Source organism: Calidris pugnax, unplaced genomic scaffold, assembly GCF_001431845.1.
Source record: "Calidris pugnax isolate Ruff unplaced genomic scaffold, ASM143184v1 scaffold251, whole genome shotgun sequence".
In the NCBI taxonomy this organism is placed as follows: domain Eukaryota; kingdom Metazoa; phylum Chordata; class Aves; order Charadriiformes; family Scolopacidae; genus Calidris; species Calidris pugnax.
The window spans coordinates 1,231,819-1,249,089 of NW_015091133.1; the positions used below are offsets into that span (position 1 = coordinate 1,231,819).

Sequence of the window (17,271 nt, forward strand, 5' to 3'; positions counted from 1 at the left end):
TCTGAGATCATTCCACAGACCTCATTTTTCACCTTACATACAGTTTATACACATAGATAGGTGTCCACTGTGTAATAGACAAAGTCCAAATAAAGAAAAAAAAATACGCCTTGCATTTTTCCCTTTGTTTTATTTCTCTGGCTGATCTTCTCTTCCCAACTATAAAAACACAAACAAAGACTGAAAGACAGAAGGAAAGAAAAGCACAGACCTTGAACACCAGGAGTGAAATTAAATTAGTTAACTCCTAGAAGCATGAAGCATTAATGACACAGAACTAGAGAATTTTCCCCTTATGAGGAACATCTATTCAGTGTTAATTAAATTCTTTTATTCAAAATCTATGCTTAGCCAAGCGTAAAAATACTGTATTATATCAATAACCGCAGAGTGTAAGCAAGTACTACACTATAAGCATCTTTTTCCCCATCTAGTGGAGTGAAGCCTTTAAATCATTTATACTGTTTGAAGTCTTCAAAGAAATGACAAAAAAAATAACAGAAACCCCTCTGCACGAACCAGCAGCCACAGTTATTAATCCACTCTTCTAACGAATAGCTATCAGAGACTAGCTCCCAGCATTTGCTTGCAAAGTTCACACGCAATAGTGTTAATGAGGAACTTTCAGAGAGAGCCTGCAATAATTATTTCTCTACAATATATCCAGCTGGCTGGTTTAATCATTTGCAGTCCAGTTCTGCACCGCTGAAGCCAATCAGAGTTTTGACATTAACTTCTGCAGGTTCAGGTCCTTGCCCACGACGTCGAGCTATCATCACAAACCCTTCAGGTGCTTTTCTATAATATGACACAAACTAATTAAAGCAAAGCTGCACCTACTAAAGGGCCATCTCTAGTATTTTTAAGCTTACAAGATGAGAAACGGGCTCCGAAATCTTTCAGGTGGACACCTAAAATAGATTGCCTGACTTTCAAAACCACTCAATATTTGCTTATTTGAATAAGAACTCTAGGTAATCCAAAGTACTGTCAATTTTTATAGGAATGGCCAAAAAGGGACTGGTAAATCACTTTTGCACAAACAGAGCAGCATGTGAGGCTAAGATAATGTCTTCACATGAAGTTCTTTTTCCTGTCACTTAACATCTTCTTCAAGATGATTATCTCGTTGTAAAAAAAAATATTACAGATTGTTCTGAGAATTATTTTGGAATATTTAATCAGACACTCAGTGCTCCATAACTATCGGAATGCAGGTTGGGAAAGCAGTATAATCCAATGATGACATTTTTAGGTGTTAGCATTTACGCTTTAATAAGTATTAGTACTTTAATCAGCACCAGTAATGTTGCCAAAGAGCCACACTCCTACAACTCCTACGTTGCTTTGTATTAGGAATACATGCTTTGCCTTGATGGGAAAGGCTGACATAACATGAGTAACTAATAAGTGTCACCAGGGTTTTCTTCAGCTCCTGAGCTACACTTAAAAATATGTAAACAGCGTCTCACTTCTGACAGCTCATTTTAACTAAATCACCAGAGCACAGTAACTTCCAGGCAGAATCAGAGCTCTGCTCCATCTAAATCTGGTGCTGTGGATACAACCGTGTTGAATAATAGAGTTCTCAGAAGTCCAAACCCCAGGAAAATCAGAGAATGTTCTCCTCCCAAACTCCTCACCTAGAAGTGGCTTAAAAAAAGCATAGAACAAGATTCAGTAGCTCTTTCAAAATCAATATTACTCCTAAGTCATACAGCCCAGTGTTTCTTATTTGCATACGTCAAAATCCCATTTAACTTCAAATTTTGTCCAATCTTGTCCTCACCAGTATCGTGGTGAGAATTCAGAGCAGCAGTAGAGTGCTGGAGCAGTGGAGTACTTCTCCAATTCCAGTTCTCCAATAGCATCAGCACTTGAGCAGAGAAAACTTTATCTGAAATTCATATTTACTTATACAGTTAAATTTCAGTCCCTGAGGATTTATTAGCTACATGGGATGTCACATGGATTTAATTTTAATTGCTGTTGAATTTTTTCTCAAAGAATTCTAGGCTGAACGTTTCAAACTGAAAAAATTTCTAAATCTTGTTCACTGGTAACAGGTACCAGGATTAAGTCCAGATTTTAGAAGTAGCACTAAATGAGAGGGCAAAAACAGGTAGAATATAAAGTGCAGAAGAGGTAGGTAAAAGCTAACAGAACAGAATACACTAAGTTTTACAGACAGTATTTAGCCACATTCTAAATATCACCTTAAAATAGAAAAAGCAGTCACTTAATGGAATATATCCCCAGGATAACCAGAAATAGACATTTCTGATCATTTTAACTAGTCACTAGCTACCACTCTATAAAAACACAGCTGAAAATGCATTTCCTTTCTGTGGAAGCAGAGAATGCAACCTGACAACCTGAAATATGAAGGTCTCTGTGTGTTCAGCAGATTTTTTTAATATTTTTTTTTCAATAAGAAGTAAAGTTGATTCTACTTTGTTACAAAGAAGGATATAAACCCCCATTGTTCCCCTCCCACCCTCAGTTTTTCCACCTTACCTGAAAAAAGGTAAATACAATTAAATAACTGTTAGTCCTAAAAGTTAGTTTCTACCCAGTGAAAATGTGTAAGAGAAATACAGGGCTGTCTGCTTATAAATGGTGCGAAAACAAAGTAAATTGGTATCTAAGAGAAATGAGAAAGCGACATGGAAATTCATCAGTGAAGAAAACCCAAAGTGGTCAACGAAGAGGAAAACAAGGCAGTCATAGAACTTAATTTCTGAAAACCTGGCAGATGACGAATGGAATATACTTTTTATCAAAACATGAATTAAGCAGCAAGCTCTGTGGTGAGTTAAAAAAGAAATGTGTTAGGTAGTCACCCCTCATTACACAATGATAGCCATTTGTTTTTATTTGGTGGGATATCTGCATACGAACATAGAAAAATAGAAAATGTCTCAAAGATTGGAGCATCAGCAGCAAGAAAAAACCTCTATTTAAAACTGAATTATGCAGGCAAAGAGTTATTGATAAGAACCAAAAGTAGGGTCAGCGGTACCAGTCACAGAAAGTGAGGACATCTGAGCAGTACAAGGTTCAGTCATTTTCAGGATCATATTTAGGAAAACCAGGCATTATGGAAGAACTTGGAAGTGGACTGACCAGACAAAATAGTCAGTATTCCAAATCTTATTTTGGGAGCAACAGGATGCCCATGAGGCAGCAATGTGCCCCTGTGGCCAAGAAGGCCAATGGCATCCTGGGGGGCATCAGGAAGATTGTGACCAGCAGGTGGAGGGAGGTCATCCTGCCCCTCTGCTCTGCCCTGGGGAGGTCCCATCTGGAGCACTGGGTCCAGTTCTGGGCTCCCCAGTTCCAGAAGGACAGGGAACTGCTGGAGAGGGTCCAGCAGAGGGCTACAGAGATGATGAGGGGCCTGGAGCATCTTTCTTATGAAGAAAGGCTGAGGGACTTGGGTCTTTTTAGTCTAGAGAAGAGAAGACTTCTCTGAAGTCTTTTTTCAGTGGTGCCCAGTGACAGAACAAGAGGGAATGGGCACAAAACTTGAACACACAAAGTTCCATCTAAACATGAGAAGGAACTCCTTCATTTTGAGGGTGGCAGAGCCCTGGAAGAGGCTGCCCAGCGAGGTGGTGGAGTCTCCATCTCTGGAGACATTCCAAACCCGCCTGGACATGTTCCTGTGGGACCTGCTTTGAGTGACCCTGCTGTGGCAGGGGGTTGGACGAAATGATCTCCAGAGGTCCCTTCCAACCCCGTATCACTCTGTGACTGTGACTCTGAGCACTATAAAATGCATATGCTGAGACACCCTCTTGCCACATCCATGTGTAGAACAGCTTCCTTTAAATCAAAAGCAGTGGAGCTCTAGTACAAACGAATATTCGCACAACTGCTAACTGCAAACTTTTTTACTGGTCAAAGCAGCAAGCAACTTAGAGGTTAATAACCCTGTGGTCAGTCAGAACCGTGCTGGTGTATGTCACTGGGAAGAGCATCACCCGGCTGAAAGAGTAGCTGGTCCCTTTCTCTTCGATGCCTCCCTTCAGATCTTTCCCCGCCTCTGGGCAGACAGTGATGTGATCTGTGTCCCCACATCACATTTCTGCCCTTTCCAGCTTTCTTAAGATCCAAACCTAAAGTTTTTTTCCTTAACGAGCAGGAGCTTTCAAGCACTGCCATTTGTCATCAGCCGCCACCCCCAGATCCAGGACCTATGATTTAAGCACAGAGATTTAAAGCACACAGCTCTCTTCACCGATAGCACACCAGAATGATGGACTTCCACTTCTGAGGGAAGGCAAACCGTACGTTTCTCACTGGAGGCATTACGGACTTCTCCACTAAAAGATCCATTCCAGACTCATTTTCAACTGACAATAAAAAGAGGAGAACTTAACAATCCGCTTCCTTTTCGCCCACCGTGCACTTTATCATAGTCAAGTCATCGATCCAATTATTACGCTCTGCCTTCGCAGACTTCTGTGTATTTGTCCATTTGTCTCCTTGAAGACATCATTACCGTTCCCAACTCTTTAACACATGACACTCTCAAACTGCTCTGAGTGCCTTGGCAAGCTGCCCCGCCTGCTAATGCAATGCTAGAATTCAGCGACATCCTCCAGCATCCCTCCAAATTTTGTCATCTGTGATAACATCATACCTATTCCAGCCCACAGCTGAAATCCAATAAGGTTGAATCCATCTATTTTTAAAGCCCTTGTAGACCTACTTAAGAAGTACCCTTATAAATATATCCTTTTTTCTGCAGAGCTTTCTGGGCATGAGTAGCTTCAAAGCTTCCATCCAGAGTCCTACAGAAATGAAGAATGTTATAGCTTTCCAGAGCATTCACAAAACAAACAGCATAACAGTATGAAACTTTAAGGAAAAATCTCCATTATAGAATAATTGCTATCCAATGACTCAGTATAATTTTTAAAGCAACAGCTGGCTATCTAGCTCTGAGCATCCAACCAGATTTCTGCACCTCGATGGCTAAGAGGTTGAGAGTTACTCCTCGCACAAGTCAATCTATTAATTATGACCTGGGTAGAGCTGGCTATCTAGCTCTGAGCATCCGATAACCAGATTTCTGTACCTTGATGGCTAAGAGGTTGACAGTTACTCCTCGTACAAGTCAATCTATTAATTATGACCTGGGTAGACCTAAGAATAACTTAGAGAAACCAAGGTTTTGGAGGGAAGCAACCCTAAAGAGATATATTACCTACAAACCATGTTGAACACGTACAGCATTATTTGCTTTTCTATAGGGCTAAATACTTCTTTGGAGCGGAGCCTGTTTCTCAGTCACAAAGGCAACAGCCTCAGTTAATAAACAGAAATGGATGTTCTAAAAGTGCACCATGCCTCCCATAAGACTCTTCTTTATGTATATATTCAGGTACATAAAACATGGGTATTTGTCTCTTTCCACAACGCACTCACAGTGTGGTGTCTGTTGACGATGAAGAACACAAACTCCCAGTTTGTGTTTAATAGCACATTGCGGACACAAGCGCTGGATAATTAGGGTGTACCAGCTACACTTTCAGATTTCAAAACGACTTGGGAAAAGCAAAACATTCACAATAGAAGCAAACAGGAAATAAAATGAGCGGTATCAATCAGGGCTTTCCATTGCTAATTAGTCCTGTCTTCACCCCTTTCAAGCGGCTGATAACAATGGCTATAGCAGACTACCTCAACTGGATTTCTGCAATCAATCGTACATTCACAGATAAATGGTAAATTGCATATTTGAGCGTGTTTTCTAAGAAAACTGGTAAGAAACGTATCACCAGATGCTGGTGTCACAGGTGGCTATTGCCGGATTCTAGGCAGAGGGAATTGCACACAAAAGAGTTAATTCCTCCAGCAGATCTTCCCTCCCAGGCAGCAGGGGACTATTTCCAGAGGATGCTGCATGGCTGCTGCTTCTCACTGGGAGCTCCTAGGGGTTTTGTAATGAAATCTGCTTCTGTTTAGGATATGGTCAGGTTCACCCTCTGATTTCTTCTCTACTGGACAACCGTCTTGGAAGAAAAGAGGCATTTCACTCTTCTGAGAAACTGATGACAAATTCTGAATCTCAGTTTAGGACCACTCCTGTCATGGTCCTGACTCTCCATCATTAAGCACTGGAGAAAGCATAAAATGTTGTGCTTCCACAAATAAGCTCAGCCTGCATTTTTCCTATTCATAGATTCACTTTAGGTTTATGTGTGATTGATTTTTTTGTTTCTGTTTTAGGCCAATATTAATGGGAAACTCCTCTCCATTAGAGGAAACGTAGCCATGCCACATCTTAGGTAAGTGAGATAATACCTTCCCATCAGCATCTCCCAAAGCAGCACCAGATATCACAAAACCATAGCCTAGAAGTGAGACGTGGCTGAGTCAGAGATGGGACACACAAGGAGGGAGAGGACACTGCTCAATATGCTCCTCCATGTGCAGAGCTCAACAGTTCTCATCCAGGAGACACTATGTTTTAATAAAATTTACGCAGAATTAGTAGTATGAAACGATTTTAATACAGGTCCAATGAAGACTTCAAAATACTAATTACAGTTAAAAAAAAAAAATTGTTCTATTTCAGCTTGCAGTCCTCGGAGCTAACATTAAAAGAAGCAGATAGTCTCAATGTTCAATAAATAAAACTGAACACTCTAGAGGTACTTTTAAAAGACAGCTTACAGTGAACAGTGAGCAATATAACCCAAGTTGCATAATAGGAATCAACTTAATGAAGGATAGTTCTGTAGCAGACAAGAAAAACAAGACAATAACCTCTTAATTGAACGTCAAAATCTCTATCATTCTGCAAAGAAGTATTCAGATTTGTCTTTGAAACACTAACTCAATATCATTTGCTCTTGTCAGCATTCGCTCAGTATCATTTTATAATTTCTTTCCTAATTATCCTGCAGCATTTCAGCAGCTTAGGGCTTTTAGTAAATGCAGACAAACACAAACATAACCTCCAAACATACAAACTTATTTTATTTTAAAGTCAATGGAATATTTCTATGCATATTTTTAAAAGCTACATCTGCTTTCTAAGGACTACCTGAGTCTTGGGTACTTATTTGTTATTTAAAATAAAACCAAACTTTAAAACTTCCACATAATCATCATGTTGTTTGAAATCAAACTTTAAAACTTCCACATAATCATCATGATAAAATAGAAAATTAATCCATTCTACGTCATCCTGGCAACCTGTCTGAGTTAGTCAAAATTAGCAAAAGCACATAACAGGCACTTTCACCCCAGTCTTCAAAAATCAAAACCCCTTTAGTTTGGGGGAAAACAGGAGCAGGCACAAGAGGCTGTCACCAACTACACTTGGTTTCCTCACTGTAGTTTATATTTTGTAAAACCAGTCAGTTAAGGAAAACAGAAATGACTACATTTTACGCAGAGACTGCAATATATTTGCAGTGGTTTCTCCACATAACTGTCAATGTTCCTTCGGAAGTTTCAGAAACTTAAAGCTTCCGAGAAATATTAAAAAACCACTAATTGTCAAAATAAATCCTCCAGTGTTTAGGAACTCATCCACTGTCTGCAAGATATTACAGAATATACATATTCAAATCTATAATTAATTTTGTGTGAGATCCTCAGTAAGAAAGTAAGAAAAACTTTAAAACAAGTTTTAAAAGATAATAATCTATTTTACTTTATAAATAGACCTTTTTTTCCTTTCTGGCATAGTTTAATAAAAGACACAATATTTTGAAAGCCATTCTTTCCCTCCTGATATTTTAATTTCTTATATCACTATTTTCCAACTCGTTTTGAACCAGAGCAGCTTCTTGTCCTGTCTTTGCTGCTGTTTCAAAGTGGTTCAAAGGACTGGAGTCCAACTTAAAAGAATTTGTGCAATCACTGCAGCTCCAAATGCCCAAAAGGGAAAAAAAGGAGGAGCTGAGCAGATTTTTCTAAATTTTACTCAGTTGTTTGCTTCAAAATGGATTGTCAGAAAACACAGGTGCATTGGCAAGTGTCCTCTGTCTTCAGCTAAGTTCTTTTTGAGATAAACTAGTTTGAAAGTGCTATATATATATACATTTGAAAGTGCTTTATATATATATACACACACACAACAAATAAAGGTATCAATATTAACAAACACTGAATATCAGAGCAGACCTTTAGTCAGACCATGTGTAAACCTGAGACAGCAGTAATTTCATATTTTGCCTTCCATGAGTCGTTTGAGTACTCAACAAATAAAGGTATTAATATTAACAAACACTGAATATCAGGGCAGACCTTTAGTTCAGACCATGTGTAAACCTGAGAGACAGCAGTAATTTCGTATTTTGCCTTCCATGAGTCGTTTGAGTACTTTTGATAATCATATACTAGAGTCATTGCGCTGTAACGAATACTGTATTTATTCATTCTTATGTTTTCAGGGCAACTTGCTGCTTTATATCTCTAAACCTGTCACTTTTAGGAAGTTTTCTGCACTTGATTAAAAGACTTTAAACGATAGAGAAGTTGACGGGATGCTCTATGAGAAACATTTTTTTTCCTCCTTTTTTTGGGGGGAGCAAAGTAACTGCCAATGACTTTTGCCTTCAGAGACACCTCTAGGAATGGTTACAGCACCAACAGAATGAATGCTTTTTGTTTTTTTCTTAAATGCTGGCCCTACTTTATATAGTAGTATCCTATACTATAGAGTATCCTCTTTGGTGAAGAGGACAGTGTCCTGATGAGCTACCAGTGCCATCAGGTGCAGCAGCAAAGAATATCAAGGACTATTTCCAACAAACTTTTGCAACTGCTTGGCAGTTCTTAATCACAATTTTCTTTCAATTTCATGGAAGTGTGAAAGTAAAAATAAAGCCATGATCTACTTAGCTCTGAAAACTCTTGTTACAGTCTCTGGCCTTACGAATAGTGCCGTGATATGTGAAGTAAAACGCCTGTTTTCCCACAATAACAGCAGTGAAAGAGAAATGTGCTGAATAACCCCATATATAACCGTAAGAATTCGATGTATGGGTCATTTTCTGTGCTTGAACTCCGAGGAAGAGGAGACAAGGTTAGCAAAACACACTTCAAACCTTCTCCCTGTGTTAACTGGTTTGTGTTGGAGGCTCCGAAGCACCAGCCCGCCCTCCCAGCCTGCCCCCAGGAGCAGCAGCTCAACAGCTCAGAGATAACGTAGGCGATAACTCAAGTGGGTGATAGCTACAAGTGCCTGCAAGTTATTAAGAAGAATAACACACAAAGTCGAGCCCAGCCGTCCCTAAAGCAAAGGGCTGACAGCTCAGGCGGGTGGAGAGCCCAGACCCATGAAGGGTGTAATGAGGCAACACAGCTTTCTGGGCAGAGATTACAAGCCTGGGAAGGTGCAAGTCAGGGCTGCAAATCTACGTTTTCCAGTAAATCTGGAGGCAGCTATCAACCAGCGAGAATTTGTCTGCCCACTTTGGTCCCTCAAGAGCTTTCAGGCTGAGGTTTGCTAAGATTTAACCCTCTGCAGTGCACCAGAATCATAGAATCATAGAATCGTCTAGGTTGGAAGAGACCCTTGGGATCATTGAGTCCAACCATCTACCCAACTCTACAAAGTTCTCCCCTACACCATATCCCTCAGTACCCCTTATTAAGGTCCCTTAAACACATCCAGGGATGGTGACTCAACCACCTCCCTGGGCAGCCTGTTCCAATGCCCGACCACTCTTTCTGTGAAAAATTCCTTCCTGATGTTCAGTCTAAACCTACCCTGTTGGAGCTTGAAGCCATTCCCTCTGTCCCTCAGAACAACCTCAGCGTAACAGGACAGGTAAAACGAGAGAGAGAAGCCAAAAACAACCTAGCACATGGGATCAACAACAGCCTGGGAAGCCAAAAGTGAGCACCAACCCCCTTAAACCCAGCAGAGAGCTCGGTAACACAGTCTGCTGCTGCTCCTCTCCTCCACAGACGTAAATCATGCTGAAAGATCTTCACGGGGTCAAAACGGAATTGAAAAGCGATTTCGAATACTGTGTTACTAAGCAGTAGCACACCGTTGGAAAATAAAAGGTAATTTATGTCTCAGCACAGGTAGGGAGGCTGCTAAACCAGTCCCAGAGAGCGCTGGGGGAGCACAGAGCAGAACAGAGTTTATTACGGAGATGATTAGCAACTAAGCAGATTTCCTCCGTGTGCGTTTTACAACCTAAACATCATCCAATGCATAAGTTCACCAACTCTAATTTGGCATGTCAACACTGCAGTGTTGTAATATAATAGAGAGAGAGGGTAAATACAGCCTCAAACAACACGGAGGTGAAGGGGGCTACAGGAGAGATGAGGGACTCTGCATCAGGGAGGGGAGCCATAGGATGAGGGGGAACAGTTTTAAACGGAAAGAGGGGAGATTTAGGTTAAATATTAGGAAGAAATTCTTTGGTGTGAGGGTGGTGAGAGCCTGGCCCAGGTTGCCCAGAGAAGCTGTGGCTGCCCCATCCCTGGAGGTGTTCAAGGCCAGGCTGGATGGGGCTTGGAGCAATCTGGTCTGGTGGGAGGTGTCCCTGCCCAGGGCAGGGGGTTGGAACTCCATGATCTTTAAGGTTCCTTCAAACCCAAACCGTTCTATGATTCTATGACTTTTGTCTACCTAATTACAAAGAATTGGATCTTTTAAAGCTATACTGATGTGATCTCAGGAGCTAAACTGTAACTTTTAGATCACACCATATCTAGCTGCCTGTTAGAAGGATTTTAAAATACCGTATCAGAACACAAAAAATGCGCCAGTGGAAACTAGAGGTCCATTCAGCTCCACAGCATCAGTCCAACAGTGGGATCACTCAGGAAAGGAGACAACTCTAGAACTTTCTGGGATTGTTTCCCCTTCTGATTCCATCAGCGTTCATCTGTGAGAGCCTGGCGAACGCAACCGCCACGTGTGAATAACAGGAAACTCTGATTGTTTCAGTTCAAATACAAGGATCATTGTAATACAGAATTAATTTTATTTGTTTGCTAGACCACTGCAGGTCTACCATAAAAGAAAACAAATCTAGTTTGGTTTTTTTTTTTTTTTCATTTTGCCATTGCTCCATTAAGAACACATGAAATATCAGTTTTCAATTAGTACCCTTTATATTATTCCCTGTTTGCCTCACAACCCTTAGTACTTTGGATGCAGAGGGATCTTCTGCTCCGGCAACAGCACAATTTAATATCATTACCCAAGCTCTCTGCAGATCTTGCCAACTTTTTCCCAGAAAAATAGAGAAAAACTAGGACACATAATTCTAATATTTGCTGTAGAGAAAGTGAACATGAGTACAAAGAGGCAAGACAGAAAAAAACCCCAGTAAGTCTGACAGCCCATTGTCAAGCATCAGTGAAAAGCTTGGGCAAACTTTGCTCCCCCTTCATGGATTCCCAAACTGAGACCCAAACAAGGTTCACAAGGATAAAAATAAATAAAACAATATTTTCCTGGACAGTGATTGCCCTCCAGGACAAACACTCAGTGATACTGACTGCCTGGCAAGGAAAGTGAAATTCAGAGCCAGCAGCTTATCAAAACAGCCATTTTCCTTCCCTCCCACTTGGCAAAATATAACAATATCTTATCAGAGCGGGTTTCAGAACTTGGGCTTTTTGAAAACTATGAATTTTTGCCTCTCTTTTTGCTATGAGAGCACAGACACTGGGAAACAACTCAAAATGCAGCATCTTCAGCCTGAAATCATGTTTTCAACCAAGACCAGGCGTTGTCACATCAACTACTCTGGCACAAAGCATAACGTGGAAGGTCTGACAAGGCGAAAGAAAAGTCTAGTGTTCTGTGTACTCTGAGTTAAAACCCTTCTGGAGTTTACCAACTCCTATCTGCACCAGTGGAGAGTCATTTATCACCTCCTATCTCTACCCAGAGATAAAATCCCAAGTGCACAACCTGGGACTGGGTAGGCAGAGAAACGAGACAGGGCATGGAGCCTCAGTACAAGAAGAGACTCCTATTTAACCTACCATGGGGACAGCAGAAAAGGATTCACCACCGATTACTGGTAATGTAATGGACAAGGAAGACATCCTCCTGGATTAGACAACCAAAACGTTCGTTTCTGGATAGGAAATAGGCACTATTCAACTTCCTAGATAACTTGTACTGGCCAATCCTTGAAACTTGTAATTTTTACGATCTCACTCTGCTGGCATGCAGGACATTCTTCAATTTTATGGCCTCCGAACGTACAACCCAATAACAATTCCGACCTTGGCTATTAAAATATCATGCTAAAACGATCAATGGCTGCTGCGGTACTTGAGAGTTCACCGTACACAGATTCCCTGCTTCCAAGCTTTCAAGATGCAAAGGTCGTGGACAACACAGGTGTATACTTATTTCCTAACATTTAGATGTGCTTCCAGCAGTTGTACGTCAGTGTAACTCTTATTAAAATCAATTACTTGATTTTGGTTTATAACCATGTTCTTTCTGGCTCCAAAATTCTACAATAAGATTATTTTTTCAGTAAACATCACTCAGGAACACTAATTAAATGTGCCTTAACTACAAAATGGGAATATGGACAAATAGAAGCTACCAGATTTCGTGCTATAAACTGTTCAGGACACTTATTCTCACTAAGATAATAATTCTTCTATAGTTTTCAAAACAGAGTTTCAGGTATGCTCACTGCTCAACAGCTGCTTACTTTAGATTTGCATCAATACACAACTGATGGACTATGTAACTGCAAGGGAAGGAAGAAGCATCATAAAAAGGTTGAGTTGATATGTCATATCATCATGAACTGAGATGTCTGTCCATATCCAGCCTTTCAGTATCCGAAGGAAGCCTACAGGAGACCTGGGGAGGGACTCTTGATCAGGGAGAGGAGTGATAGGACGAGGGGTAACAGTTTTAAACTGAAAGAGGGGAGATTTAGATTAGATATGAGGAAAAAATTCTTTGCTGTGAGGGTGGTGAGACACTGGAACAGGTTGCCCAGAGAAGCTGTGGCTGCCCCATCCCTGGAGGTGTTCAAGGCCAGGCTGGATGGGGCTTGGAGCAACCTGGTCTGGTGGGAGGTGTCCCTGCACAGGGCAGGGTGGTGGAACTCAGTGATGCTTTAAGGTCCCTTCCAACTCTAACCATTCTACGATTCTATATCATCATGAATTGAGATGTCTGTACATTTCATTTGTAAAAAACCATACGTCTTCAGACACATGACAAATACAATTTAACAGGCCTGCAACAATGTTTTCTTAGGAAAATTTCTGAGACTGCTGAAGACTTCAGCAGCAACATACAGAACAACACTGGACAAAACTGGTTTTCACCACTGGAAATCTTTATTTTTAGCTGATGACTTTTTTTTTTTCCCCAAGAACAAGAAAATCGTATATAATGATTCTAGCTACTTCAGCCTAGGTTTGATGAAATTTCTTTAAACATCTAATTTAATTTAAATAGTGATTCACTGTTTAAAAGTCCCAATGACATTTCCTGCCTTGGTCCACATTTAATACAGCTGAAAGAAACTGAGCACTGTAAGAAGTTCTCCATTGCTATATTTAATATAATGGAGAATCATGCAACTAAAGAAGATAAACCTTTACTCTCAAAGGGTTTATGGGCCCCAGGGATCTCTCCTCTCTTTTTCCTAGAAATAACACCTTTATACTGAAATAGCAGCTGTTCCTTACCTGAAAAGAGTTCATGCATCGAAGTGAAGGTGGCAGAGAGATGGTACTCAAACCCAGTATCAGAAGTAACTCCATACATGTTTCTGATGGAAACTTTAAAGTATGAACTCCAATATCACCTTCCCAAGCATCAGCGAGGCTATAAAGATTAAAAAAAAAAAAAAACCAACACATTTTCATTTTGTCTTAAAACATATCTAAACCTCAAGTTTCAAATAAATATATGAATGTGTCATAGTATTGTGATATTCTTTTCACATTTTCCCTGTAGAAGTCACAGATAAGTGTGTTTTACCAGAAATACAAGGTGCATTTAGAGTACTTTGTCTGTAGCACCAATCTTACAAAAAGATACATAATGTGAAAGGAAAACATAGCATACATTAGAGCAATCTGTTCTCATGCTTCTAATTCAAAGTCAGATTACTTCTGAACCAAATTTCAGCGGCCACTGGCAATTTCCCATCATATAGTGCTTTTACATATAGAGTATTCCACATAGAGCATCATGCCTCCACTTTTTATTTTGTTTCTAGACAGAAAAATGTCCTTTCACTTCTGAAAAGACAGGAGGTCAGACGTGAGTTTCAAAATTGACGTTTATGATGTTCTCACTGGAATCTTACTAACAGTCTATTCCAAGCAAAAATGCCATCCCAGTTCATTTTATACAGCTTTCTGCTTGAGATGTATTAAAAGAATTAAGATTTTTAGAACTAGTCATAAAACCAACATTCTGAAAGCACATTTCTATAAAGCGTTCCCGCTGCCACATGCTGAAGAACAAGATCAGTTTTACAAGATTAACTCAAAAAAAGCAAGAAAGTTCTACTTCCTATTGTTCAGGCTTCTTTCTTCCTTAATGCACAAACCCTCACACCGATCAGTGATCCGATTAGTTTGATAATTTTATCGGAGCAGTTACTATCAGATACTCCAGAGCAAGACAGACACCAATTATCCTCAGCAGATCTGAGAGCATCACTTTGGGAGGCAATGTTTTCCCTTTCCATGTCCAAGACTTCACAATTTCAATAAATAATTAAATAAATAGTTTTAGCATGGGCTTTCACTTTTAAATTCCTCTGGAAATACATTACTCTGACTGAAACCCTGCTTCTGAACACATCACCTTGTTCTAAACTCGTATCTAGAAATAGCCACATTTTTTTAAGCACCTAAAAAAGAGTAGACATCACCCAATATTCAGCATGGAGAAAACTGAGCAAATACTCTTTTTGCAGTATCTGTGTCCTTCTGGATGGTCTCATTCTCTCAAGTCTCCCAACCCCACCAATACTCTGTAAAGTTCTGCTTCTTAGAGGCTTGCATATACACTTCTTGTAGATATGCTTCATTATTAACTCTTCCTAGCACCTTCTTAGCTCTTCTAGATGATGTTCTACTTCGCATAATCTAGACATTTTTCTTCAAAAAGTGTATTTTCACTTTCTTACCTCTATTTGTCTGAAACTGGCCTCTTGAAATTTAACTGTCTGTTTTTTTCTTTCCTAATCTTTACATTTTTTTCCCTCTTTCCTCATTTATCTGTGGGTATGTAAGAACCCACTTGTGCTTCAATACACAAAATATTATGGGGGGAGACCCATAATGTACACAAGCTCAGAGGGGCTTCCGTTTCCCTAGAAAAAGCAAATACCTTGTCTATATTGAAAGGAAGCAGGATTCTTTTTAAAAAGACTATGTGAGTAGCCAACCCTGACTGGCCCAGAGATCCTGTAGATGCTCCAGGAGGAGCACCTTGCTCTAGATGATGAGCACTGAGCAGCCAGCAACCAAGGAGTCTCGTTAATTGCAATTCAGAATTGAGTTTTATATTTCATTATTATTTGGTAACTTCATTTCCACCCATAACTGGAAACTTACCTTTATATGTTCTTTACTGGGTCTTTGTTTGACATTTTTTACAGTCTTGTCTGGTGACAACAGGCAAATTTAGGTGAAACCAGCAAAATCAGGCCCTTCAATTTTTCAGAAATCAGCAAGTCTAAACAAAGCACTGTGCAGGCACCTTCGAATAGAGCCAGAGTTTGGAGTCTGGAGGTGATATGAGAAGGTTCTGGGTGTTGGGGAGGTGTTTCCACAGATCAACACCCTCTCAGCAAATAAACTTCTCAGAACTCCAAGCAATGTTCAGATCATCACAACTTCCTTCAGTACCTTGATTCTATTCTTGCGGTTTGACTTGAGGATTTTTTGGAGCTGCCTCTTCATTTTGAAGTCCATCTCTTACAGCCCTGACACTGCACTAGGGTGGGGTTTTTTTTGTGGCTGTTGGTTTATTTCAGAGAAAGACTGTTTGCATAAAGACATGTAACCTAATTATATTGCAATTCTTGTTTATTAATGGCTCGGTAATTAGTATTTCCTGAAACAATTCCAGTGTTTTCCTTTAGTACAAACAAACCACGTGTGTCCTAGCACTTACTGCCCCAGGAACACTCATGTTAGGAATTAAATCTTTATGGCTTGCCTTTTTTCAGCATTTAACACAAGCGTTTGTGGGAAGTCACTGCTTTATTAGATCATGTCTCTTTTCTTTTTTAACCCTGTTACTCTTGGGAGTATTTTTCCATAATCTTCATTGTAAAGGAGGGAGAAAAACATCTATACTTAAAGCAAAACCTCCGAATTTTCACCTTATTTTCACAGAACCTTTCTGTGTAAAGAGAGTTGTCTCATGGACAGTACAGGAGAGGAGATTGTTTCTCCTTACTGGAGGAGGCAGATTGGTTGACAGTGCTCCTCAGGAGAGGACACCCACGGAGAAGAACCCAGCCCATCAGCTCCATGCTTCCTCCCAGACGAGTCCCAAATACCAACAGTCTGAGCTGGCTGAGAGCTTCTCAGCCACCTCACCACCAAACTGTGTTTTGCCCTCCTGAGCTTGAAAGAACAATTCAATTTGACATGCAGATAGGGTAAATTGTCAGATGGTGTTTTGGGGAGGGCTGAGGAAGACGACGGGAAAGAAACCAGTAGGACTCAGATGTGCCCACGGTAATTTTGGATGTGGACAGGACTTTGCATGTGCTCTTTTCCCTTGCTCCTTAATACCTTTACCCAGCAATGAGTTCTTGCTCCTAAGCTTCCCTCAGGGAAAGCAGGACAGGCCAAGGCTGCTCCTCGTGCACATAAAGGCAAGAGCCAGCAGAATTCCCAGAGAGCACAGCACAGTTTGCTGCGCTGGCTGAAAGGAATAAGTAAATAAGGAATAAGTAAAACAGATTAGCTGGAGGAAGGTGAGGTTATCAAGAGAAATAATGCAGTTTTACATTCTTCCTTCTGCAAACATTCAAATTTTCTACGTTGCAAAGCAGCCTTGAGACTCCAGACTTCCCAGTCTGACAAAAAAAAACAATTATGACCCTCGGTATCAAATAAAATTCATAAATTCTACACAGATTCCCTAACTCATCGCAGGGGAAAAGACTGCACCTACCTTGGACTGACTTTATGACAGGTAAAATCTCACCACCACATATTGACCTTGACAGTGTTTGAGGGAGATGTGAGTCAGCTGTAGAAACCAGGCTTTAAAACAGTAGGATGTAGTAAAACACTCAGTAAAATGGT

The 17,271-nt window shown here is 40.3% G+C and overlaps 1 protein-coding gene across 1 annotated transcript in view; it reads right to left on the minus strand.

Moving 5' to 3' along the window:
• UBE3D (ubiquitin protein ligase E3D) overlaps positions 1–17,271 on the minus strand; it is a 71,891-nt gene that overhangs the window by 17,238 nt on the left and 37,382 nt on the right. Inside the window, exon 8 of the mRNA XM_014958508.1 lies at positions 13,675–13,813. Within this exon, the coding sequence (XP_014813994.1) occupies positions 13,675–13,813 (139 nt within the window). The remainder of the gene's footprint in view (positions 1–13,674; positions 13,814–17,271) is intronic.